General features: G+C 28.9%; 1 protein-coding gene and 1 long non-coding RNA gene across 2 annotated transcripts in view; one reads left to right on the plus strand and one right to left on the minus strand.

The window, feature by feature from the left end:
• Positions 1 to 25,436, plus strand: part of LOC113376822 — a 137,494-nt gene that overhangs the window by 64,283 nt on the left and 47,775 nt on the right. The gene's annotated exons all lie outside the window — the stretch shown is intronic.
• The window catches only part of LOC113376816 (neuronal acetylcholine receptor subunit alpha-7), a 415,073-nt gene continuing 404,140 nt past the window's right edge, over positions 14,504 to 25,436 (minus strand). Inside the window, exons 9-10 of the mRNA XM_026616883.1 lie at positions 17,384 to 17,606; positions 14,504 to 14,754 (exon numbers count right to left, since the gene is read on the minus strand). Of these exons, the coding sequence (XP_026472668.1) occupies positions 14,504 to 14,754; positions 17,384 to 17,606 (474 nt within the window). The remainder of the gene's footprint in view (positions 14,755 to 17,383; positions 17,607 to 25,436) is intronic.

A 25,436-nucleotide genomic window follows, 5' to 3' on the forward strand; every position in this document is an offset into this window, starting at 1 on the left:
AAAAAATATATTGATTAAATGCAATGTTGATTAGGAGTGATTGTATAGCGATACATACACACATACATTCTAGATGAAATGTTTTATATTTAAATAAAATTAGGGTTTAAACCAAATAGTTTTTCATTTTTACTGTTGACAAGCGGTCTAGGAGAATTTGTTCCTTAAGAATTTATTATTTCAACGAATAGTATAGTGAAATATTCAAATTCATAAATTCTAAAATATAAAATCATCACATGTGTATTAATAGGTCTAATGGATTTGTTATTTTATAAACACATTAAACAAGACATGATTCACCTATCCACTTGGTTTTACTACTAATAAGCCATTGGTTCAAAAATTAGGAGGTAAATAAAATTTAATATTAATAATAGGAAGTGCCAATAATTTAATATTAAATTTTACTACCATCGGTTCATACTCTGTGAGGTTTTAGAAAAACATTTAACTGTTTGTATAAAAAAAATTCTTACAGACGAGTAAGCTGAGGAACGACTCCATTGGTTTCATTCGGAATACAAATACAGCCAATTTAATTTAACGTGGAGTTTCCTTTCATTTTCACTGTCTCGTATGACATTTCTTAAATATGTGCTTCAGAATCCAATATGTCTTGGTGCAAAACATAATAACTCATCTCATCTGTGTTCAAAATGTTTACTAATCAAACATATCGTCGAGAACTATTAAATTCAAACCATTAGGCGTTTATAACAATGCGTCGTCGTAATATTAGCAAAGTTATCAATTAGTTTATGATACTTTGCTAATAATTCGTATATAATTTTACTGATTCTTATTGAAAACGTTATTTGTTATTTTGAAACACTAAAGTATGTAAATTTTGTGGGTCATGTATATCGAAACAGGTTACTGCACATACGCCAAAATTTATAGCGAGTAGTTGCAGCAAAATACAATAATTATTCATGAGGCAGTAACTATATTCACAACACCACCGGCAATATTTCAATCTATTCGAAGTGGAAGTAGATTTTTTAACTCCAAAAGCTTACCGACTTTGAAGGTATATAAATCCTTGATAACACCCGACGCAAATGTTAGGACGTTAGTGTAATATACAGAACATCTATAGGCTTAAATAATAAAACTAACAGAAATAAAACGTTTATGGTTTGTTTTGGAATAATATTTGAGTGCGATGAGTAGGTGTCATGATGGTGTCATGACTTAAAATAAATATTTACCAAAACTAATTTCAGAATATTTTGCTAATGAACTGCCTACAAATAATATTGATATAACTATTCAAAAAAGTGCTTTATATAAAAAACAAAAATGCATTAAAAAAATACTTTTTACAGTCTGAACTTGAGCACGGTTACTGGTTTCTCAATTAATTAGAAATTTTACAAATAATTAATAACTTACAAATTACGAATAATTAATTAAACCGGTCGACAAAAGTTTAAGCAAAACTGGCATTTTAGAAAATCGGTTTCGAATAGTAATTTTTCAAAAAACGGTTTCGAGTATTTGGTTTTTTTGCCCTTTTATAGAATGTTTGAAAGCATAAAGAAACTATTTACTATTCAAACGTATGGATAGCCATTGTTTATGCAATTTAATAGAACAAAAAATATTAGTTGATGAAATAACTTCAAAAACTATTATTCGTTGTTGATGCATAATTTTCAAATATAAGAATGCAAATATTTTTATAATAATGAAACGATTTATTCAGCAAATGGTTACAATAAATAAAAACTATTTTTTATAAAAACCATATTATAATATAATAATAATAAAAAATCAATGTTATTAGATGCAAATAGAGAGCAAAATAGTATTAAAATTAATATTAGGCAAAGAATCTAGTATTATCTATTCCTGGCAATTTTAATACAAATTTAAATATTCTATTTAATTTTTGTAAGATTCCAAAAACCAAACTAAATAAAATATTGTGTTTTTAGCAATGTTGCTACATTTGTCATTTTAAATTTTTGTAAAAGTGTTATTCATACATTGAAAACCGATAATTTCTGCTAAAAAACAAATTTTTTAATTAGTTTGCAAATTTTACAATTTTCTTAAAAAAAAAGTTCTTAAAATAGTTTTTAATGCGTTAGTCGTCACCATAATATCAGAATGATGATAATTTTATTATTAGATAATTTAGTTAAAAATGTATGAAAGAAATTTATTATAGCATAGAAAAATTTTTTTTGGCAAAATTTCTGAAATTGCATTATTTTTCCTATCACAAATATATGGCTGGCATAATCCTATGTTAAATTTTTTTTCGACATGCCGTGCCAGGCTCATGTCTGACGCAAGAAATTTTTTGATATTGTTTCTAATAGGCCAAGTTTTCGAAACATGCTGCAAATGTATCATTTGCGTCGGACATCTGCAATTGACGTGGCCATCTATCAAATCGCGTGTGTCAGACATATATACCGACATTACGAATGTGGAATTTCTTAGCGTCAGGCACGACATGGCGATTAAAGTGTTCAAAACTCGAATGTCGACTTGTTTCGTCCTAAAAACTTTAATGTTGTTCAAAATAAAGTTTTCGTGTACTGCAAAGTTGCGCAGAAATGATAACGATAATTAAATTTAATCAGTTTGAATTCCTAAAGATACAAGAATAAATGAGTAAATATTAAAATATTTGCTACAAATCATTTTCCCAGGTTTTGCACAACTGGCCCGAAGTTCCTTCGCGTAATTCAACGCCTTTGTTCAAACACGCCTGATTTGCCATGTTTGAGAATAGCGTCTCTCGTTTGAAGTGCTTCCGCTTTCATTTCTACTATTGACGAAATTCGAAATTTTATATCATCTCCAAGCGGAATGAAAAATATGCAAATCTTTGCTACCATCCTTACGTAATATTTGATTTTTACGAAAAAAGTGTCGGTACGCTTCCCTATTTTTTATTGATTACTGCAAATCCTTGCAGGGAGACAACTCCTTCCTGAATTTGTTATAGTAAACATTCCAGCATATTTACTCTATATCTATAGATAAAATATTACTATAATGCCAGGAAAAAATAGTTTTCTATTTAAATATGTCTACGGCATTAATTTATTGAAACCGATTTTTTTATTTATTTTATACCAGAAAATAATTCAATTGCTCCTATGAGCGACAAAATGTCTTTGCATAAACACGTTAATAATTATAGAAAAATTAACTTGGAAATTCAATTAAATTACAAGAAACGAGAAACTAGAGAAATGTGTTTTAATATTATTAAAATATATTAATACACTCAGATATTCATTTAATACTTATTTTTATATATTCACTTACATCTATATAGTTGTATAGGATAAAATGTGCGAAAGTTACTTCATTAACTCCATTGTATAACCCATACGAAGTGGTGTTTGATTTACAGAGAAGATTTTGCATTATATATACAAAGAAGATATTAATATAATTATTAAATGCTCATATTTTTAATATGTATTTTACATGCAGTTTCAATTATATTTACACATTATTTTTCAAACATGAAGCAATTAACACGACTTTTGTTTAACAATGAAATATGGAAATAGTAGATATAGCCATTTGAAGGAATAATTAGGAATCGCAAATCTAGATATTTTTTGCAAACAAACTCTAAAATGTGGTATCCCTGGTCAGAAGAAAATATGTCACTATTTCTTTTAAAGAATTAAATTTTTAGACTAAAGGACTGGAATAACACATAGTCAATTTGACGGAATTCGAACTTTGAAATAAAATGCTCAAAAAATCATGCACTGATGTTAAGTAATTTGTGTCTTAAAATCATAGATTTATGAATTAATATTATACAATCATAATTTCGATAAACTTTCTAAATTTTGAATTTCGGATGTGGTATACATATCCGACGTCTACCCTGAATCATCAAGAAAAATAATAGCAAACTGTTAATGTTGAGTATGTATTTTCATTTAAAACAATTTATTGGTGCTATACTATTTTTATAATGCGATACGTTTTACGTAAAATAATATATTATAATTTCTTGTTTTTTCATTTAACAGAATTGAATTCTAAACTGTTTTTTTTTAGTAATTATTATGATTATTATGCATGAAATTGGAACAAAAATGAAGATTACCTAAGCTTGATATAGGTAAAGCTTTATTTTGTTATTGATTTTATAAAACATTTTGGCGCCGATGACACTAATAAAAACAATTGAAAAAATTGTTACATAAGTGTTTATAAATAACAATTTTATCTATTGCTCCAATTCTGCTGAAGACACGATATGAATTTCTGTAGAAAGCAATAAAAAATCAGTTTAATGACGAGTAGAGACAATATTTTGACACTTGTTTATACAATAGAACCACACAGCTGTTTAAGCTTTGTAAGCGATTATAAGATTTAATGTTATGTCAATCTTATGTTTCAATACCAGAAATACCGATATTATTAAGGTAAGTACCGGTAAATTAATGCTGCCGAAAAAATAGGCTATCGGTATTGCATTCTCTATTATGATTTCGAAAAAGTTGCCAAAACGTGTAATAAAAATAAAATCTGTAACATTTTATATCAATTGTAATAAAATCGCATGCGAAAAATCCAAAATAAATACAAATAAACTTTTGGTTACCGTGTAGGCTTCATGTGTAAGTTAATTTTATTTAAAAAGTGTGAACAATTTTTGTACTTTATTTTTACACAAAGCCTCACATTATTCTGTTTAACTTCACCTGATTATAAATTATAGTAAAAAAACGCAATACGTTAATTTGACGAATTTTTATAGAGAGAGGTATATTTGAAACGCTTCATCTAGTGTTAAGTCTAGTTTTAAAAATAATTCAAAGTCTATAGAGTTATCAATAATACGAAATATTGTTTTTTGAATCTTGAAATTTTTTCATATTGTATTTTTGTTCTTCCCACATAATAATATTTAATTTAGTAATAGTAATTTATGAAAATTACTAAATTTAAAATAAAGAAATAAGAACAAAGAAAGATTCTTCGTCTTATAGTTCATTGAACTTTCAAATCGAAAAACCATAAGGGATTATATTAATTTGGAATTCCTAAATTATTTACCCAAATATTGTGATTATAACACTGATACATTTTCAAACACTATTGCATTATATTTATGCTGTGAAAAGCATCAGACAGTAATTATTAAATTCTTAAAACGATTTAAATGATTTATTGATTATTTATCTATCTTTGAGTTATTGTGATTAAAACCATTAAGCTACTTGATAAACGACGCCTATGCGGCGTAGAATTTAATCAGATTTTCAGTAAAGTATTGGAACGACGGTGATGGCTTTCCCAGAACCTATAATGACGTTGTGAGCGACATTCACGTAACTCAATTTACCGAAACAATGGGTTCTGGAAACTGAAATATTTTGAAGCGCGAAATCTTTCATGGAATTTAATATTTAAGCCTTTTTAGATAAAGTGTTCCGTTCAACAAAAAATTTCTCATATCGACCATTATTTCAAAGATAACGTTGAAAATATTTACAGTATTTACAATAACATTTTTAATTAATTACTAAACTAACTATTACATATGTTTTTAAACACGTGTATTTATTTTTACATATACGTGTTGTTTAATTATGAAACATTTAGAAAAGTTATGTTTATATATTGCTATAAAATTTTAATTAAAACCTTTACTGAAGTTTTTTAGATATTAACTTGTTCGAACTATATAGAAGTTAAAAGTGATCGTCAACAAGCGTTCGTACTCAAAATCTGTATTTAACGTGTGGATATTGAATTTTAGCTAAACTAACTTCATATTGGTTGGATTATATACTTATATGAAGATACTGTTGGAATATATTTGTGATGTGTGGTTGTTCACAATTTTTCTCTAAATATTGATGACTACGAAGAGTAAGTACTGATTTTCTTATCGTTCTTTATAATTATAACTTCTACATATATTTTATTATTTGCCAAATTAATTAATAAAATATTATTAACGAATTTAAATGTACAGCAAAATAGTTCTTTCTTAACTAACAATAAGTAAAATCTTTGTAGATTTTAGCATCATCATTTAACATTTCAATCTAAAATGAAATAATTAATCAGTAATATCATTATGTGATTTTGATAACAATATCGTGTTTTAAGCTTTTGACTGCTCAATATTATAACCCCTTGCAGACTCGGAGCCGCATTCTGACAAAAACGTACCTACTTCTGAACTTCATATTATTGTTGTATGTTTTGCAAATAATTTTATTTGTATTTATCGACATTGAAGAATATATATTTACAATTATCTAAATTTATTTTCTCCTGTATTAGCGTCGTGACAGTTTTCTTCATTTCGCGTAAAAGTGTAATATATCGTGTTTTATATGGATCAGTCTGTTTTGATGATATTTGTGCTATACAAACTGCTCAGTCGTTTTACCATATTTAAAATGAAAAATATATAATAAAAATGAACAAAAAACACTTGGAAAATAAATAAATAAAAATTTGAATTATATATATCTTCCAATACCTTATGCCTTATTTATGAAGAAGAATCTTATACAGCAATGTTGCCTAACAATTTGTGAGATATAATTGTAAGTCAATTTGGAAACTTTTTGCTAATTTATGTGCCAGCGATTTTGCTATATTCCCTTAAATATATTAATTTGATTATTGGATATATAATAAATTAGAGTAGCATATATTATTGTTTTATAATATAAATTTATTTTAGATCGTGAAACCATTAAAATATAATTATACTGATTGCCATGAATTAATTGAATGCCATTAATGACTCAAAGCAACAATTTTGGTATATACAAAAAATAATTTAAAAAAAAAACTAGGTAATGCACTTACATTTTTCGATCGAAATTATTTCAATAATTAAACATATCATTGTGTAGTGTAAATCGAAATATTTCGCTTGTTGACGATCTCTTTGAAGAAAGTACAATTATTATTTCTAGCAATTAATGATATAACGTTATATATATTTAGATAGTAATATATTAGTAAAAATACAGACTAACTTCCGAGAACTAAGTGAAACTAGTGCTATTTAAAAATTAGTTGAAACTGAATTGATAAAATATATGCATTATTCTGTTAAGAGTAAGAGCGCAGATAAGTTAATTAAAAAGATATTTTGTCAAATTGTTTATTTAGAATATAATACGCTAATCATTATTTGTCTTATAGTAATAATTTTTTGATTAATTGTCGTAAGAATTTCAAATGAAAATTAATCACTTGACTATGGAATCGATGTCAATTTGTTACATAAGAATGCAGATTCTTATAAGTGAAACTTACAAAATCATCAATTTTAAAATGTTAGAGCTATAATTAAATTGTAACTATTTTGTCAACCTATTGATGATTTGAAATTAAAATTGATGAATATTATGTAGGACACTGTCGAATTTTTTTTTTTTCTAGTTTTAGCTAGATATCACCTTTTTTATATTAACCTATAATTTTGATAATTTAATGACGAATACACTTCCAGTATGACCAAAAATAAAATAAAAATTATTTTGATGTTTGATGATTTTGATCACCAAATAAGTTTTTATTACAAATCATAAATATATATTTTTCACCATTTAATAATCTGCACTTTTATAACGTGTTTTTTAATTTGATACTGGATTACGTGGTTTTGGCTAATAATAATAATGACTTATAATAATTACTATCATTATATATTCACTTACTTATATATTAAATTTAAATCTAGAATTTTATATTAATTAATTCTAAATTTTATTTGAATTTATTTAAGTGCCTGCAATGATGATATGACTACATACATCATTCTACTATATCTGAATTTCTTAAGTTACTGTATGTGTGAATGCCATATAGTATTTTAAATAGTAGGAGCAATTAAAATAAATTTAATAACATTTTATTCAAGTTTATTTTGGAATTATTCAAATACAGGAAGGAGTGCCGAGATTTTGAATTTATTTCATGTCATGGATAGTAATATTATTCTCATTTCTCACTTCTTTTCAAGTATGTAATAGTTGAGAGTGATAGATTGAAATATTGCACATTAACAGTTTAAAGGAGATAGTATTAAATAGGGATATTATTTACCTCACAAGTGAATTTAATTTGATATTTCTTTATTAGATTATAAGCGCATAATATCATTTTAAGAGTTGAACTATCAACAGTAAACATTTTAACACCATTGATGAGCATAATTATTTGCAAATGACCTGCATCACGAGCACTTTCTTATTGTTTTGTAAACAATATAAAATAAAATTTTATTGCCTAAGATGAAGTATGTTTGTTCGAACAAGTTTCCATTGTTGCATTGAGTCGCCCAACATTAACATGATCTATAAATCGCATTGCGTTGAAATCTTTCATAAATAAGGTATTCTGTTCGATTTCTTTTAATAATAATTTTTACTTGTATTTAGAACAGTCAAATAGCCATTTACTGTACTTTTCTCCCAACTAACACAGGTAAATTGACACAATTGTCGCTGATGAAAAAGTGGCACAACCGTACCCAGTCTCCTCTACTTAACATTGATATTTTTGCCTAAGAATATTTATACAAAATGATTGTATTTTAGATGTATGCTCATTACACACTGTTTCTTATTTGCTTTTTGTTGATATAAATAATAAATAAAATCGTATTCTAATTTGCCTTATGTTTGTATATCGCACACAAACCTACACTTCTATATATATATATATATATATATATATATATATATATATATATATATATATATATCCTATCTACTGGCCCGTTATTACTTAAGTAAACGTATCTTGATGAGCTAATGTTCTACTATTTTATATTCTGATTTTCGATTAAACTAAATATTGAAGAAACCAGTGGAAGAGATGAATAATTGCAGAGAATAAAAATGTTAAATAAATGAAAATGTTCAATAAATAGAGATAAATAAAATCTGAAGAAAAATTCATAATGTATCGCTATATAATCATGTACGCCAATTAACTTAAATAAATTTTATTTCATTTAACTTATTGTTTAAATCATGTTCATGTTAAGAATACACATTCATATCTTTGGTATTTTAATAGACAAACGGCTCAATCTACGGCTGAAAATTTTAATATAATTTGTTAATTTGTATTTAGTTTTTTCTGTATTTTGTTTGTGACAAGTTCTGTTTTGCATAAAGTAAAGACATACTTTGACTTGTGTACCGATATAATTTTTATAAATTAACTTTGCCGTTCAAATAGATAAATCTGTTTGTCTAAAATTCAAATTCTAAATTTAATTCTGAAAAGTGTTTCACTAATAAATCACTGCAACATAAGTAAATAGTACAAGACACAAGCAATCAGTTAATTTTAAACTGTCGTTGCATGCATAGATATTAATAACTATCAATCAGCGAATATTTCTATCAGCATAAATTCTTAATATTACTCTTTAACTATATAATTATATATTTGTACCAACATAATTATTACCAATCGGGCATAACAAGCAAATTCATTCTTGACCGCGAAGGAACTTAGTTATTAATTAATTTTCATAAAGATTCATATAGTCACTAACTGTAAGTCTAATGTTTTGAAGAAGTATATGGTCTAAGATTTTCGTAATATTACAAATCTTTAATCTACAGTTTCATTATATAAATAACTATAAGATCTATCAATCAGATTCTAATTTATAATCTGATAACATTTTATAATACATAACAATTCATCTGTACATATTGTTCGATAATCATGCCGAGCATATTGAGAAAAAACAAATGTCTTATATTATTGACTTTTTGCTTTTTTTTTTATTAACCCGGTTAAAATATAATTGAAATCAAAATCTACATATACACCCGGACAAAAAGACTAGCGCAACATGGTAATTTCAATCATATGATTTGATACTTTGGACTTAAGTAATTTAATAGATATATACATAGAATAACAGGGAATATTGAAAGCTATTATTGAAACATTTTGAATAAAAAGTAAAAACCTAAAAATGACATGATTTTTGCTCACAGTCAGTTCAAATGTTTGTTAAACGCGCAATTGTGTTATTATTTTTTACTATGGTCCTAGAAATGTTATTCACGGTTATGGTTCCAAAGTTTAAATGCACAAAAATAATAAAAATTAACCACAATAACCGAAAAATGATCATAATTCCACCAAAGCTCTAGGTTGCACTTAAAAGCTCATAATTTCCAAACATGAGATTTTTTTTCTAAATTTTTTCAAGCCTGTTAAGGTCAACTTTAAAGCCTAGGATACGATGGATATATAAATAAATAAATAATATTTACATATCTACCACGTTTCTCCATTATGCCCCTGTTACTCTATATATCACTATGTGTAAAATTTTAATTCTTTTCAAGTCTATTTTATTATATATATTTCTAAGCAATTAAATGATTTTCATCATTGTATTTTTTATTTTTATTTCAATTTTTTTGTGGTAGGCTATGCTGATTATTTTTTGATCGTCTCGCAATCCTTTTGTCGAGTATAATACATATTTTTAAATTCAATTAATCGAAATATTTGAATAATGTTTGATTAAAATGCCTTTCAACTTCATTGAACAATCGTATTACTAAAATGATTTTCCTAAAACCGATAAAGTGTGGTGATTATTGTATGGAGTTCCAATGCTTTTAAGATTCGAATAACTATTTTATTGATGGCAGTGGATTTAAAATTGTGATAAAATGTACCTAATATTTTGTTGAAATAGTGAAATTTGTTTTTATAATTATTTTTATCATATATAATATAATTAAGATACTGTGCGTTATCTCGTTCGGATGATAAGTACTGAATAATGTAACTTGCTAGTTTTGTAACGTGTGTAAGTTATATGATAGTAGTATGTAATATTTAAGTATTCTTGATGGTTTTTTTAGTCATATATCTATAAAAGAAAAATCTTATTACGCGCATTTATTTCGGCAAAATAATATTTGTTTGTTTATGATAAACTACAGTATGTGGTTGAAGTTAATGTCACTGGTTAATTATTGCATGTTGAAAAATTATGAGTCGCTTCATCAGTTTGCAGGATAATGGATTTGATGTTTGGTAAATTTTGGTTTTATAATATTAATAGTAGCTATTGTACTTTATCTCTTAAAATATTTTATTTCTCAAAAAATTGCATTAATAAAATTTGTTTTTCATAGTAGGACCTCCTATACCCGCATAGTGGTTTGTTAGACTGACTGATGAGTAACTCGTATGAAACGCCGGCATAGGAGGGCTAATGAAACAAGAGAGGTTTGAAACCTTAAATATTACCACTCATCAAATTCAGGTGGCACCAGAGGCTATTATTCTGCAAGAAATACGGATCGTCATCTTTTTGTTAAATATTTCTTTGTTTGTCCTAAATCTATCAATTTATTTAAATTCAACAATTTCAATTCTATATTTTCAATTCCAAAATGATTGGCCTTTGTAAATCGACTCATAATTTACCAATTAATGAATTGGTATTTTCAATTTACCAATTGAAGAATTAGCATGATAATCATAACAATAATGTTACATATTTATTACGAATTTGACAATAATAGTATTAATTTATTATTAATCACTTACCTTGTGCAAAAAACGTTGCGTAACAATGACGGACGCGCTTCTATAAAAATTATATTCATTACAAGTAAGATTTATAGTTAACGCGTTTTTTTTTTATTTTTCATATTTTTTATTTGGCGTTGGCATGTCGCGCATCGTTTGTTATTTGCCATTGACTTATCCGCGGAATTATTTAAATAATTTCATAAGAAATTTTTTTCGGGGATTATTTATCTTTAATTTCATATAATTAAGTGATAAATAAACCTAAGAAATTTTGTTTGCACATTGCAGTGTTATTAGTCAATGGTTTTTTAACAATCATTCTACGTTATTTTTGGCGCTGATTGATATAGTGAGCATATGTGAATGTAGTGTAATTCTTAAAATAATAATAAAGTCATACATTGTTAAATTAATTTTGCATTTGAAATTGATCATTATTTATTATTTACTTTGTTAAGTGTTATTTTAATAGAAGATATTTTTGGCAATTAGTATACTAATTGCCTAAAATAAAACTGTCAAAATTTTTGATTTTATATACTGCAATTGGTTGGCAAGTTTTGCAACTTTCTTTGCTGTATTTGCATTTGGCAGTTTAGTTCTCGAATGCTATCCAATTTTGGCTTATGTTACAAAAGTTGTTGAAACAATGATCATTTTATATGCAACCTAATCATTACAAATTAGGCTTTAGGAACTAGAGTGAACTGTTTAAGTAGTTTGTAGTTTTTGAAAGACCTTATAATGTTTTAGTTACACAGGTCTTCAAAAAAAAGTTGTTTGTGTGCGGCATATGTTTTTAATCTAAAATTAAAATTAGGGGTCAAATGGCCAACAATTAAAAAAAAGAAAATCTTCTATCTAGTAATTCTTCTGCATGATAATTTTTTTTCTATTATTTCCTGGCTTTTTTTACCTTAACCCCTTAACTTACAATTTAGATTCGAAAATGTCGGCCCAAAGTTGTTCAAGCTGGCGCGGCGTTTGTGACTATTTTCCCTTATAGCGTACGGTTTATCACCAAAGTTAAAATAATTTTGTGTTTTATAGCTTAGTATGAATAACTATTTTTTAACTTCCCGTAGGGCAAGTTATAGTAATCGCAAAAAAATCGAAAATGAAAATTTTTATATATCTTTACGTTTCAAAGGTTTCTGAACATTTTGGCATACCTTAGAAAAAAATGTATGTGTGTGTGTGTGTGTGTGTGTGTGTGTGTGTGTGTATGTATGTATGTATGTGCGTGTGTGTATGTATGTGCGGATACAAATTTTCGTCGACGATTTCGGGAACACGGATCAACCGATTTGAATAATTCAAAAAACATTCGATTTGTATTGATAAGGAGACGTGCTGATTAGTTTTTGGCGAAGGCAGGTCTAGCCGTTCCGAAGATACGGGGCAAAAAGTGCCCAAAACGGTAACTCAGTTTTTAAGAGAACGGAGCGTCCGATTTGAATAATTCAAAAAACATTTCACTTGTATTGAGAAGATGAAGAATCGATAAAACTTTCATAAAGGTAGGTCTAGCGGTTTCGGAGATATGGAAGAAAAAGTAAAAAAAATGAGCCATTTGGCGGTCAAAAATGATCATTAGACATATGCACATCAAATTATCAGATATTTTATAGAGATTTTAACAATAAGTATACATTTTGTTAACATTTCTATGGGTTCCGTACCAATGCTTATGCGTTAGACAGCGACGCGGCGCTTACGCGCTTTATATTTTGTCCCTATGCAGTTAAAGCAGTACGATTGCTTTGAAAAAAAGTTCAGATCTTCTACAATATGTCAAAATGAAGAAAAAAATTTTTTCAAAAAAAAAAAATTAAAAAAATTTTTTTTTTTTTCAAAAAAAAGTTATTTTTTGTCGAATTTAGTTTCTCAAAAATCTTATTCTTTCAAAGTAATTTTTTTTCAAAAATGTTAATTGTTTTTAAAAAAAAATTTTTTTTGGTACGGGAAGTTCCAGCAATTTGCCTTAAGGCACGATGCCTTAATTGCCTTAAGACAGAATTCCACTTACAGCTAGTTAATACTTGCGTTCACCATACCGGACCATGCCCGAAATGCGCAATAATTGCTTCTGACCAGATTTTTGTACGTGGGCTATACTCGTAATATTCACTTTTGGCCTAGCAATCGCACGCGGGCTCTGCTCGCCATTTTAAGTTAAGGGGTTAAATGGCTTTTGAGTATTCACTTAAATGATCTATTAAGTTTATTTGTACATTACAGCAGGAATGCTTAAACAAATTTTCGGATATTCAATTGCAAGTGTGCTTGCAGATTTTTTAATTTTTTGCCATTTGACCTCCAACTTTGACTTTAGATTCGTGTTACGCAGTGAAAACTACATTGGAAAACACATGCTGCACACCCAATACAGACAACTTTTTAGTGGAGCTGTGTTATTTATGGATGCAAATAATAAAATAATAATTATAAGAAACTAGATAATTTAAGATTTTTGCACTACTTCGGCACTAATGTGAACAAGATTTTGTGGGCGCAAATAATTTTAGTTAGTACGCAAGGATTAAATATCTTCATAATTGAGCGGTAAACCATGTTTCTTGTGCCTTAAACAAAAATCTTATGCACACGTAAATTTATTTGGTTTATTGTTAATTATGCTGCCTTAAATTATATCATTTCTGTGTATATTACTTTAAGTTTTTTTTCTAAATTAAAATAATATTGTGATCTGTGACTGATCATTATGAACGTTCACTCTAGTTCCTTGTATACTTAAGACGCGAATTAAACACTTTCGATCGTGCTTGCGGAAATCCTTTGGTTTCGTAACAAAGCACTTTCTAATCGTCTTGAAAGAAAAATGTGTACGTCATCCTACCTTGCTGCAGCCACTTTACCAATCAGCAAAACAACTAAGCGCGTAGAAGAGCGCGGATGCCAGCATCGAACGGCAACGCTACGACACAATGATGTGCGGCGCCGAAAACAGTACGGCCATCGTCGCGATTATCGTGAACAGCGTGAAGATGATAAGGCACAGTCTGTCGACTACCATCGCGGCGAATTTCCAATCGCGCGATATGTCGTTGCCCTCGTCCTCCTTGCGAAGTTGATCGGTTATAACGCGCAATTCCTTAAGGATTAACGTCAGCTCGTAGTCGGCACCCTGAAGACAACCGTGGTGATGGTATGACTGACCTCCTCCTCCTCCACCGCCGCCGCCTATACTGCTACCGTCGTGGATGCGTGATGGACTGTTCTCGTCGCCGTGCCTGATTAGGATGAAATTATATGGTGTATTAATATTTATCCTTATATTGTATTATTCTTATATTTATTCGTGTAATAAAAAGCAACAATTCGAAAAATTAAACAACTATGTTGCGGTTGTTGTAGCACTTTCTGATGAATTGAATATAATCTAAGCTATACAACGGGGCCGATCTGCCGTAAAATAGACTAATGTTATGGCAAAGCTATATTACGTAGCGCTTCTTACGCAAAATGGTACTAAGTACTGTCTAAATGTTATGTGGTTGTTGTGGAGTCAGGCATTTTAGATACAAAACGCACAAATATCAAAAAGAGTCCGCATATGATTCACACGCGATTGAAGTAAAACTTATTTGCTACTGTACAAGATGGCATTTAAGTAATAATAAATACATCATATAAGAATTTTGTATAATGATTATTAGTAATATGGTAACACATCGTGATGCACACATTCATTAGTGTCAACCATTATACACATTTTTATAATTATAAATTATAAATTATATATTTAAAATAGCATTAAAATATGTACAATATTTAAAAACAATAATGTAATTAAAGTCATACTTCAAATATGACATGATCGGTTTGTCATTGTAATTAGTATTTAGAAATGAACCTTCATTAGAGAAATGAAGTAATTGCTGATTAATAAATTCTATATTATTCGTTCACACAGTGGATTATGTTAAACAACTCCTAAACAAATATTGTTTTCGCAACTTCACTTATCATGTAATTGTGTTTGATAAACTTCATGTAATTAAAATTAACATACATTCATTGACTGGTTGTATGTTTTTTTACTTTTTCGCTGGCGATATAATCTCGTTTAGCTGTAATATTTGCCTTATCTAAAAATGTTTTCCATTCTAATAACTTCAAAGATTTATAGAAACTACGAATAATATAGAAATAATTTCTAATCAATAAACCTTCGTTTATCATTTTACGTTTTATTATTTTCAAGGAACAGGGTAAAATATTCTTCTGATTCAGACATTTTTCATTAAATCAAGAACTGTACTACGATGTAACTTTAAAATATTTATTTATCTATGCCAATTTCCTTGTTGATATCGGTACGCATTCAACGCCTCTGCCGGTACGCATACAACGCTGATGCCGGTACGCATACAACGCTGATGCCGGTACGCATACAACGCTGTTGCCGGTACGCATGCAACGACAGATCTCTATTCACATACGCGACGACAAATCACAATCGACCCGTATAGAAATGATATCATCGAATGCGAATGACAAATCATTGGCACTCGACTCTTCTATTATCGACTCTTATCTGCCGTAACGCACTTCCGTTGCATTTGTACGGATTTACACCCTAGTTGCACCTAAATAAGTTTTACTTCAAAAACAAAGTTATCATAACTGCATCTTTGTGACGCGGCATAATAACATATGGGTGAAGGTAAAACGCTTTATAGCACAGAAAATACATGGCATTTTGACAGTATTTAGTACCATTTTGTAAGACAAGCGCTACGTAACATAGCCTTGCCATAACATTGGTCTATTTTACGGCAGAATGGGCCCCAAATCGTTTATCACGTTCATGATCCAAGTATGTTCTCATCATAAGTGAGCGAACATATCAGCTTGATATGGTTTTGTGACAATTGAATTTATTTAAGTAATGCCATCCATAACTATAGAAATTTGACTTCATTCATTTTTCTTTGGTCAAGAAAATTCTTCTCGAAGTGCGGAGCAAGTATATATTAATTCCGTACTTCATGTTTTTTATTTTCAAATCATTTGTGTCAGCCTTGGCTAAAATATGATCAATCGGAGCTAAATATTCGATAAAAAAGGAATGTTAAGATAATGTATGTTAAGGGGCTATATTCTTATTAGTTGGTAATAAAGAGCCAAAAAGATATGTATTTGCTGTGCGATCGGGCGTTTTACACATAAAACGAAACTCACATATGCGTTATCAACGAGACGTCAGAAAGATGCACTTATATTAAAATTGTTATTTGGCATTTGTGCGTTTTGTAGGTTAGGTTTTTTGTGTGAAACGCCTGATAGCAGAGCGAATACATAGTTTTTCGACAGTTCGTTACTACTAACTAATACGAATATAGACCCGTAACATAGCGTTACCGTAACATTTCTATTTTTATCGGAAAATTGGCCTCTAAATATTATAAAAAATAGCAAAAGTCTATGATTGTGTGGGTTGAACAATAAAATAATAAAATTATGAAACACAAGAGTGACTTTGCGTATAAGTCTGTATTTGTTACACAAAACATTTTTAGATTTTCCAATCATCGGTAAAAATGTATTGGAAAATGCACACTTCTACAAAACTAAAAATCACGATAACAAATTAGAATTTTCAATAATTTAACACGGGGATATAATTATTAAAGCAAAATTGTCACATTCGTTCGATGTCGTCTATAGGAGGCATTCGTTTACTCACGTTGTCAAGTGGATGTCGCCTATAGGCGACGCTACGATTTTAGAGATTATGCTTATTATTACCTATACACTGTTCTGAAGTAAGGTCCTGTGGCCATTCCACAACCTGCCCGATGGTTTCCATGCCTAAAATCATCATCAATGTCCAGAACATTAGCAAGCAGACTTTTCGAAGATCGCTCTTTCAGTTCGACGACATCATGCATGTGTTTCGAAGGTGGCGGCACAGGAACGGAATAGTCGGAGGCGCCCGATGAACCGGATCTAGTTTGTCCAGGTCTGCTCATTCGCAAAATGCAAGGCAACCAGTAAAGGAATACGACTCTTATCTGAAAAAATAAAAATGAAAAAATTGTTTACTTTTTGAATATAATGCGACGAAACAATTTTTCAATTACATAAACTATACTGGGCGAGCGGTGCGGATATCGGTTAGGACGTGGCCTAGCACCAACTAGTCCCAGGTTCGCTGGTTCGATTCCAGCTACCGCCATAGCCCGACATCAGGCAACTTTGATGTAAAATTTCCACTTAAGTTTATAGAACTCAAATATAGCCTCAAGTAAAAATCGCCTCTCGTGGGTATAATTGCATATGTAATAAAAATGTCGGCAAATACTTCGTGTATAGATAGTTGGTCATAACTGGACTGGGCAACTACTGGGTTGCCATCCATTCAAGATCCATATAATAAAACAGTCAAAACAATTACTGAATGTCCTAAGTGTGTCAGATTGTAATTAAAAAAAAATTATAAAAAAACTATATTAATTATTAACTTACCGTAAAGTAAGTTATAGTAATCGCAAAAAATCAAAAATGAATTTTTTTGCATATTTTGACGATTCAGAAGTTTCTGAACTTTTTGGTATACATTAGAATAAGATGAATGTATGTGCGTGTGAATAAAAATTTTCGCCGACGCTTTTGAGAACACAGATCAACCGATTTTAATGATTTAATGATTCGATTTCTATTGGTAGAAAGACGTGCTGGTTACTTTTTGGCAAAAGCAGGTCCAGCCGTTTTAAAGATACGGAACAAAAAGTGCAATAAATGTTAATTCACTTTTTTGCAGAACAGAGCGTCCAATTTGAATGATCCAAAAAGCATTTTATTTTTATTGGCTAAATTAAGAACTGATTGAATCTTTGGAAAGGCAGGTCTAACGACTTCGGAGATTCAATAATAAAAAAACATTTGGTGGTCAGAAATGATTTTTCAACATCGATTTATCAAACTTTATAGAGATTTCAATAATAAGTACAAATTTTGATTATATTTTTATAAGTTTAGTGCTAATGTTTATCTGTTAGACGTGACGCTTTCGCGATTCTATATTTCGTCTCTAAAATAGCTACGCAGAGCGATTTCTTTGAAAAATGTTCAAAATTTTCATCAAATTTCAAAATATAAACAAAAAAGTCATATTTTTTAAAAAACTAATTATTCTCGAAGTTTCAAAATGTTGTAAACTTATTTTAAAAATTTTAATTTTTGGTACGAAAAATTCCAGCAATTTGCTTTAAGGTACGATGCCATGCACCACTAGTTTTTAATATGTTTGCTTTTTCTTACTAAATATCCAAGAATACAAATATATTTATTTTGCTATAACTATGTGACTATAATAATTTTAAACATAAAAGACAAATACAGAACGATATTTTCCCATAATGGATGGAAAATTCATTACGTTATTAATAGCCATAAATAAATACTGAAACAACAATAAATTTAATTCTACAAATACTATTCAAATTATTTCCGATTTAAAATTATTTTAAACGTTTTGGCAAAAAAATAGTAAAATACTTTTCATGCCTTTTATAAATAGTTGGTGTATTCAAATGGGTTTTATATTCGGCATCATTTACAAATGATAACAAATATCAATAAGATTATGTATAGTAATTTCAAATTTAATTAATTCTATAGATTGATATTTTAATTACTTAAATGATGCAATATTTGTAAATATTTGAAATAGATCTTCATAGATCTTCTTCGATAATAAAATTTCTAAAACTCGAGCATAGACTATGGGACCGATTCTGCCGCAATGTTATGATAAGGTCATGTTATGAAGAATTTTCCATAGTAATATAGACAAAAGTTATGCGGTTGGTGTTCAGTCAGGCGAATTTCTCAGGTTTTCTCATACAAAACATAACCTAAAAGCCGCACAAATATCAAAAAAACGATGTTAGATAAGTGTGTGTTTCTGTTTCCTCTTAGGTAACATACGAGTGACGTTGCAGTTTATGCTTAAAACGCCGGAATGAACAGCAAATACATGATATTTTGACAGCATTCAGTATGATTCATTCGCATAATGTATGGGGAGTCGGAGCGTAACATGCCATGCCGTAACATTTCTCTGTTATGCGCAGAATCGGTCCATATATTTGTAATTACTTCATTTTTATGTATATTATTAGTTTAGTAATTTTATTTATATAACAAATGATTATATTTCGAAAGTTTTAACAATTTTTATTGAGGGTTTCATTTGTGTATTGCATTAAAATAAAGTCACAAAAAAAATCTCTAGTGCAAAAAGCATCCTGAGTACCAAAACCTTTTTGTGTCTGTCCAACACTATTAATTTTTAAAAATTATAGAGATGTATTTGAACTTCTCAAGCAGTTCTTAAGTTTTATTTATATGAAATGAACTAACGTATTCAATTTCATTTGTAATTTATAGGAACAAATACAAGAAGATATAGTCAATGTATTTTGAACATAATATTAAGAATACATATCTGAATATAACAACTGATCAGTAGTACAACGTAATTAGGCAATCGTAGTTGACAATGAGAACTATGCAATTTTCCCCAGAATTAATTCTTCGAGTGTGAATGTATATATATATATATATATATATATATATATAATTAATAACATGCCAAGATATAATTTATAAGGTGTAAGTGTGAATTGATGAGCAAGTTGCGTGCTTGTTTCCGAACTCGAGCCGATTAAGGTGAAAGACGTTCCAACTTCATTTTTCTCCACTGCTTTTACATGTTAATATTTTATTACAAATGCTTGTATTCATCGATATATATTTTCGACCGTTATTTCTGATAGGATATTATCAAATTGTAACATTTGTACTAAATTCCATTTTTCGCTTCGTCCTCCTGAGAGTTCTGCGTTGCTGCTTGGCGACATGGTAGCTCTCATCGGTGATGGGCCCAAATTTATTCTCACATACTGTGGGTTTGCCCACATAACCTGGGTCGTCGCAAATTAACATCATCCGTCCAGTCACTCTCCGTAAACTACAGGTTTGATTGGTCGTCCTTAGTCTTTGCTTCGAAGATACTTTTGATACATTAATACAATTTGTGCATATTTTAACTCGTCGATCAAATATTTTACCTTTCTGCGCATCCTCAGTTTGACAGGGTCTTACGAATTGTTGACATCCAAAACTGGCTACACATGATAAAATAAATGTCGCGAATACAAAGCCTATCACCACTGTCTCAATCATATTCTAATTATAGGTTTTCTGATGAATCTAATTTTATTATTTTTTTTAAATCAACAGGGCATTTTGAAAAATTTCAATATGAATTCATTTTGTTATGACAAATTTCATGATGACTAGATTACTATGCATATTAATAATAATTTGACAGAACTGCGTATATGTATCAATTGCGTATATATATAGTATTTTTGTGAGTTAAATGGATCGAATTGAAGGCATATTTTGAATTATAATTCGTAATGCATGAAATTAAAAACTTTACACGAATGAATAAAAAATATTTGATAATAAATTTATATTTTAAAAATACACGTGTAAGAATTTAAAAATGTATAATTTACGTAATATAATGGTATTTTTTGATTGATAGTACTGTTGTTTCATTGACTGAGTACAAAAGATTGGTCTATTAGGTAAAATAAACAAATAAAAACATTAATAAACATCTAATTATCTTCCCGTAGGGCAACTTATAGTAATCGCAAAAAAATCGAAAATGAATTTTTTTATATATCTTTACGTTTCAAAACCTCCTGAACATTTTGGCATACCTGAAAATATGGATGTATGTGTGTGTGCGGATACAAATTTTCGTCGACGATTTCGAGAACACCGACCAACCGATTTAAATAATTCAAAAATCATTTAAATCGCAATGATAAGGAGACGTGCTAATTAGTTTTTGGCGAAGGCAGGTCTAGCCGTTCCGAAGATATGGGGCAAAAAGTGCCAAAAACGGTCACTTAGTTTTTAAGAGAACGAAGCGTCCGATTTGAATAATTCAAAAAACATTTTACTTGTATTAACGAGATGAAAAACTGATGCAGGTTTAGCGGTTTCGGGGATCTAATGAAAAAAGTAAACTAGCTGTAAGTGGAATTCTGTCTTAAGGTAATTAAGGCATCGTGCCTTAAGGCATATTGCTGGAACTTCCCGTACCAAAAATTATTAATTTTTTAAAAACGATTAACATTTTTGAAAAAAATGTACTTTGAAAAAATAAGATTTTTGAGAAATTATATATATGGACAAAAAATTACTTTTTTTGAAAAAAAAATTTTTTTTTTTAATTTTTTTTTTTGAAAAAAAAAATTTAATTTTTTTTTTTGAAAAAAAATATTTTTTTCTTTATTTTGACATATTGTGGAAGATCTGAACTTTTTTTTCAAAGCAATCGTACTGATTTAACTGCATATGGAAAAAATATAAAGCGCGTAAGCGCCGCGTCGCTGTCTAACGCATAAGCATTGGTACGGAACCCATAGGAATGTTAACAAAATGTATACTTATTATTAAAATCTCTATAAAATATCTGATAATTTGATGTGCATATGTCTAATGATTATTTTGACCGCCAAATGGCTAATTTTTTTACTTTTCCTCCATATCTCCGAAACCGCTAGACCTACCTTTATGAAAATTTTATCGATTTTTCATCTTGTCAATACAAGTAAAATGTTTTTTGAATTATTTAAATCGGACGCTCCGTTCTCTTAAAAACTGAGTTACCGTTTTAGGCACTTTTTGCCCCGTATCTTCGGAACGGCTAGACCTGCCTTCGCCAAAAACTAATCAGCACGTCTCCTTATCAATACGAATCGAATGTTTTTTGAATTATTCAAATCGGTTGATCCGTGTTCCCGAAATCGTCGACGAAAATTTGTATCCGCACATACATACACACACGTACATACATACACACACACATACACACACACATACACACACACACACACACACACACACACATACATCCATTTTTTCTAAGGTATGCCAAAATGTTCAGAAACCTTTGAAACGTAAAGATATATAAAAATTTTCATTTTCGATTTTTTTGCGATTACTATAACTTGCCCTACGGGAAGTTAAAAAAAACGCCATCTGGCGGTCAAAAATGATCATTAGACATATGCACATGAAATTATCAGATATTTTATAGAGATTTCAACAATAAGTATAAATTTTGTTTACCTATTTCTAGGGGTTCCGTACCAATGTTTATCCGTTAGAGGGCGATGCGCCGCTTACGATATATTACGATATTTCGTCTCTAATCAGTTAAAGCAGTACGATTCCTTTGAAAAATAGTTCAGAATTTCCAAAATATTCCAAAATAAATTTTCATTCAAAAAGCCTTTTTTTATAAAAAAAAATAAATTTTTGTCAAAAATTTATAGTTTCTCAAAAATGTAACTTTTTCACAGTGAATTTTTTTCAAAAATGTTATTTTTTTATAAAAAAAAAACGAGAAGTTCCAGCAATTTGCCTTAAGGCACGATGCTATGCGCCCCACTAGTTAAATTTTGTCTTTCGTAATATCTAATTAACATACAGACAAAAATTCAGTAATTCACCTATATACTTTTATTAGGGCTACTGAATTGGATCAGTGGCAAATTTTTCGAGGTTGCAACATCTGATATTTTTATCCCCTTTTCGCAACTTGAAGTTTAAATTAAAACCTTTGAAATTATTCGGTAGAGATTTAAAACAAAATTAAAACTTCAGCTTCGATCTGCAATTACTAATTACATCTCATAGCCGGTTAATGAGATATTGAGTTGTTGCTTAGTTCTCAATTCATTTTATATTCTTTATCTTTTGAAATACTGTAAACAAATTCTGTTCTGTTCATAACATTGAAAATGAGAGATTTGTATATATATACACACACACACACACACACACACATATATATATATATATATATATATATATATATATATTTTGTATGATTCTGAATTTGATGTTGACATATGTATTAACAAAGTCTAATAATCGGGCATAACATCAATAAAAAACATGAATTTCTTTCAAAAATTTATTTTAAATCCATACGTTTCGGCTATAATCCTAGCCTTCATTCAGTGGAAACTAAAATTAAAATTAAAAACTAAAACAATTGAATTGGAGTGAAAAGAAAAAATAAAATAGTAATTAGTACTTAAAATTAGTTGATCTTAGTGTTAAATTTGAAAATTTTAATAATCCATGGTATTAGGATATGGTAATGCACTACACTATGTATTATAAACATTAACTTGAAATTACACAATATTTTCACAAAACTGATTTGAAAAAATCACAAATGGATAGTGTGTTATTCGTAGACTGGTTGAAGATGTAATGGAGAAAGACATTTTTTGGACTGATGTAAAGGAGAAAGACAATCTAACGGAGATGTAAAGGAGAAAGACAATCTAACGGACCACGCAATACTTCTATCGGACAAAATATTTTGGGACAACAACATCAAATTAATTACAAAAATTTTAACAGATAACTCTTATCCCCTAAAACTTATAAATTCCGTAACTAGTAACAGACGAACGTACCTTTTGAATAAAATGGACAATTGCACAGTACATAACGATTTAGCTGACTCAGAAACTCATTCTGGTGTAATATGTTTGCCATACATTAAAGAATTGTATGTTCCTTGGAAAAAACTTTTTTATAAATCTGGACTTCGACTTGTAACCAATTTTAGTACAACTACTAGCACTATTTTTACCAAGACAAAAACCCCATTTAATATTGAACGACTCAGAAATCTCGTCTATCAAATAAATTGTTTAGACTGTAATTTAATTTACATAGGAGAAACTAGCCAGAACCTCAATAAACGGTTACAACAACATAAAAACAATTCAAAAAACCCCAAACAATTCAAAACAGTTCTTGCAGACCATATATACACTTTAAAACACAATATGGACTTTTCTAATCCGACTGTACTACAATTTGAACAAAATTTATTTAAACGAAGAATTATAGAGGGATCTTTTTTAACTATTTATAACAATAAGACAATAAATAAACGGAATGAGCTCAACACGCTGTGCGACACAAATCTCTTCTATTTAGATAACATTTCCAAATTTCTTACAAAACAATAAAAGCGTTCGCGCAAAGGTTTTACAATTCGTTCCACACATGTGCAGAATCTTGGTAAAAATATTTTTAAAAAAAATGTCTTTCTCCATTACATCTTCAACCAGTCTACGAATAACACACTATCCATTTGTGATTTTTTCAAATCAGTTTTGTGAAAATATTGTGTAATTTCAAGTTAATGTTTATAATACATAGTGTAGTGCATTACCATATCCTAATACCATGGATTATTAAAATTTTCAAATTTAACACTAAGATCAACTAATTTTAAGTACTAATTACTATTTTATTTTTTCTTTTCACTCCAATTCAATTGTTTTAGTTTTTAATTTTAATTTTAGTTTCCACTGAATGAAGGCTAGGATTATAGCCGAAACGTATGGATTTAAAATAAATTTTTGAAAGAAATTCATGTTTTTTATTGATGTTATGCCCGATTATTAGACTTTGTTATATATATATATATATATATATATATATATATATATATATTTGGTAGGTAAAATACTTATTAAACATGCATCCATCCACATAACTAGTGGGGTGCATGGCATCTTGCCTTAAAGCAAATTGCTAGTACTTCCTGTACCGTAGTAAAACATTGGTGAAATAAAAATAATCAATAATTGTTGTGAAGATTTTGAAATAGATTATATGTTATAAATACGTATTTGTATTTTATGAACAATTTATGTGTACGTTTACAAGAGTCTATTATTTTTACATTCGATCTTTTTGGTAATTTAGAATTTTTT

Source organism: Ctenocephalides felis, unplaced genomic scaffold (genome assembly GCF_003426905.1).
Source record: "Ctenocephalides felis isolate EL2017-DRISC unplaced genomic scaffold, ASM342690v1 CF-g0.4_SCAFFOLD_01886, whole genome shotgun sequence".
Taxonomy (NCBI): Eukaryota; Metazoa; Arthropoda; class Insecta; order Siphonaptera; family Pulicidae; genus Ctenocephalides; species Ctenocephalides felis.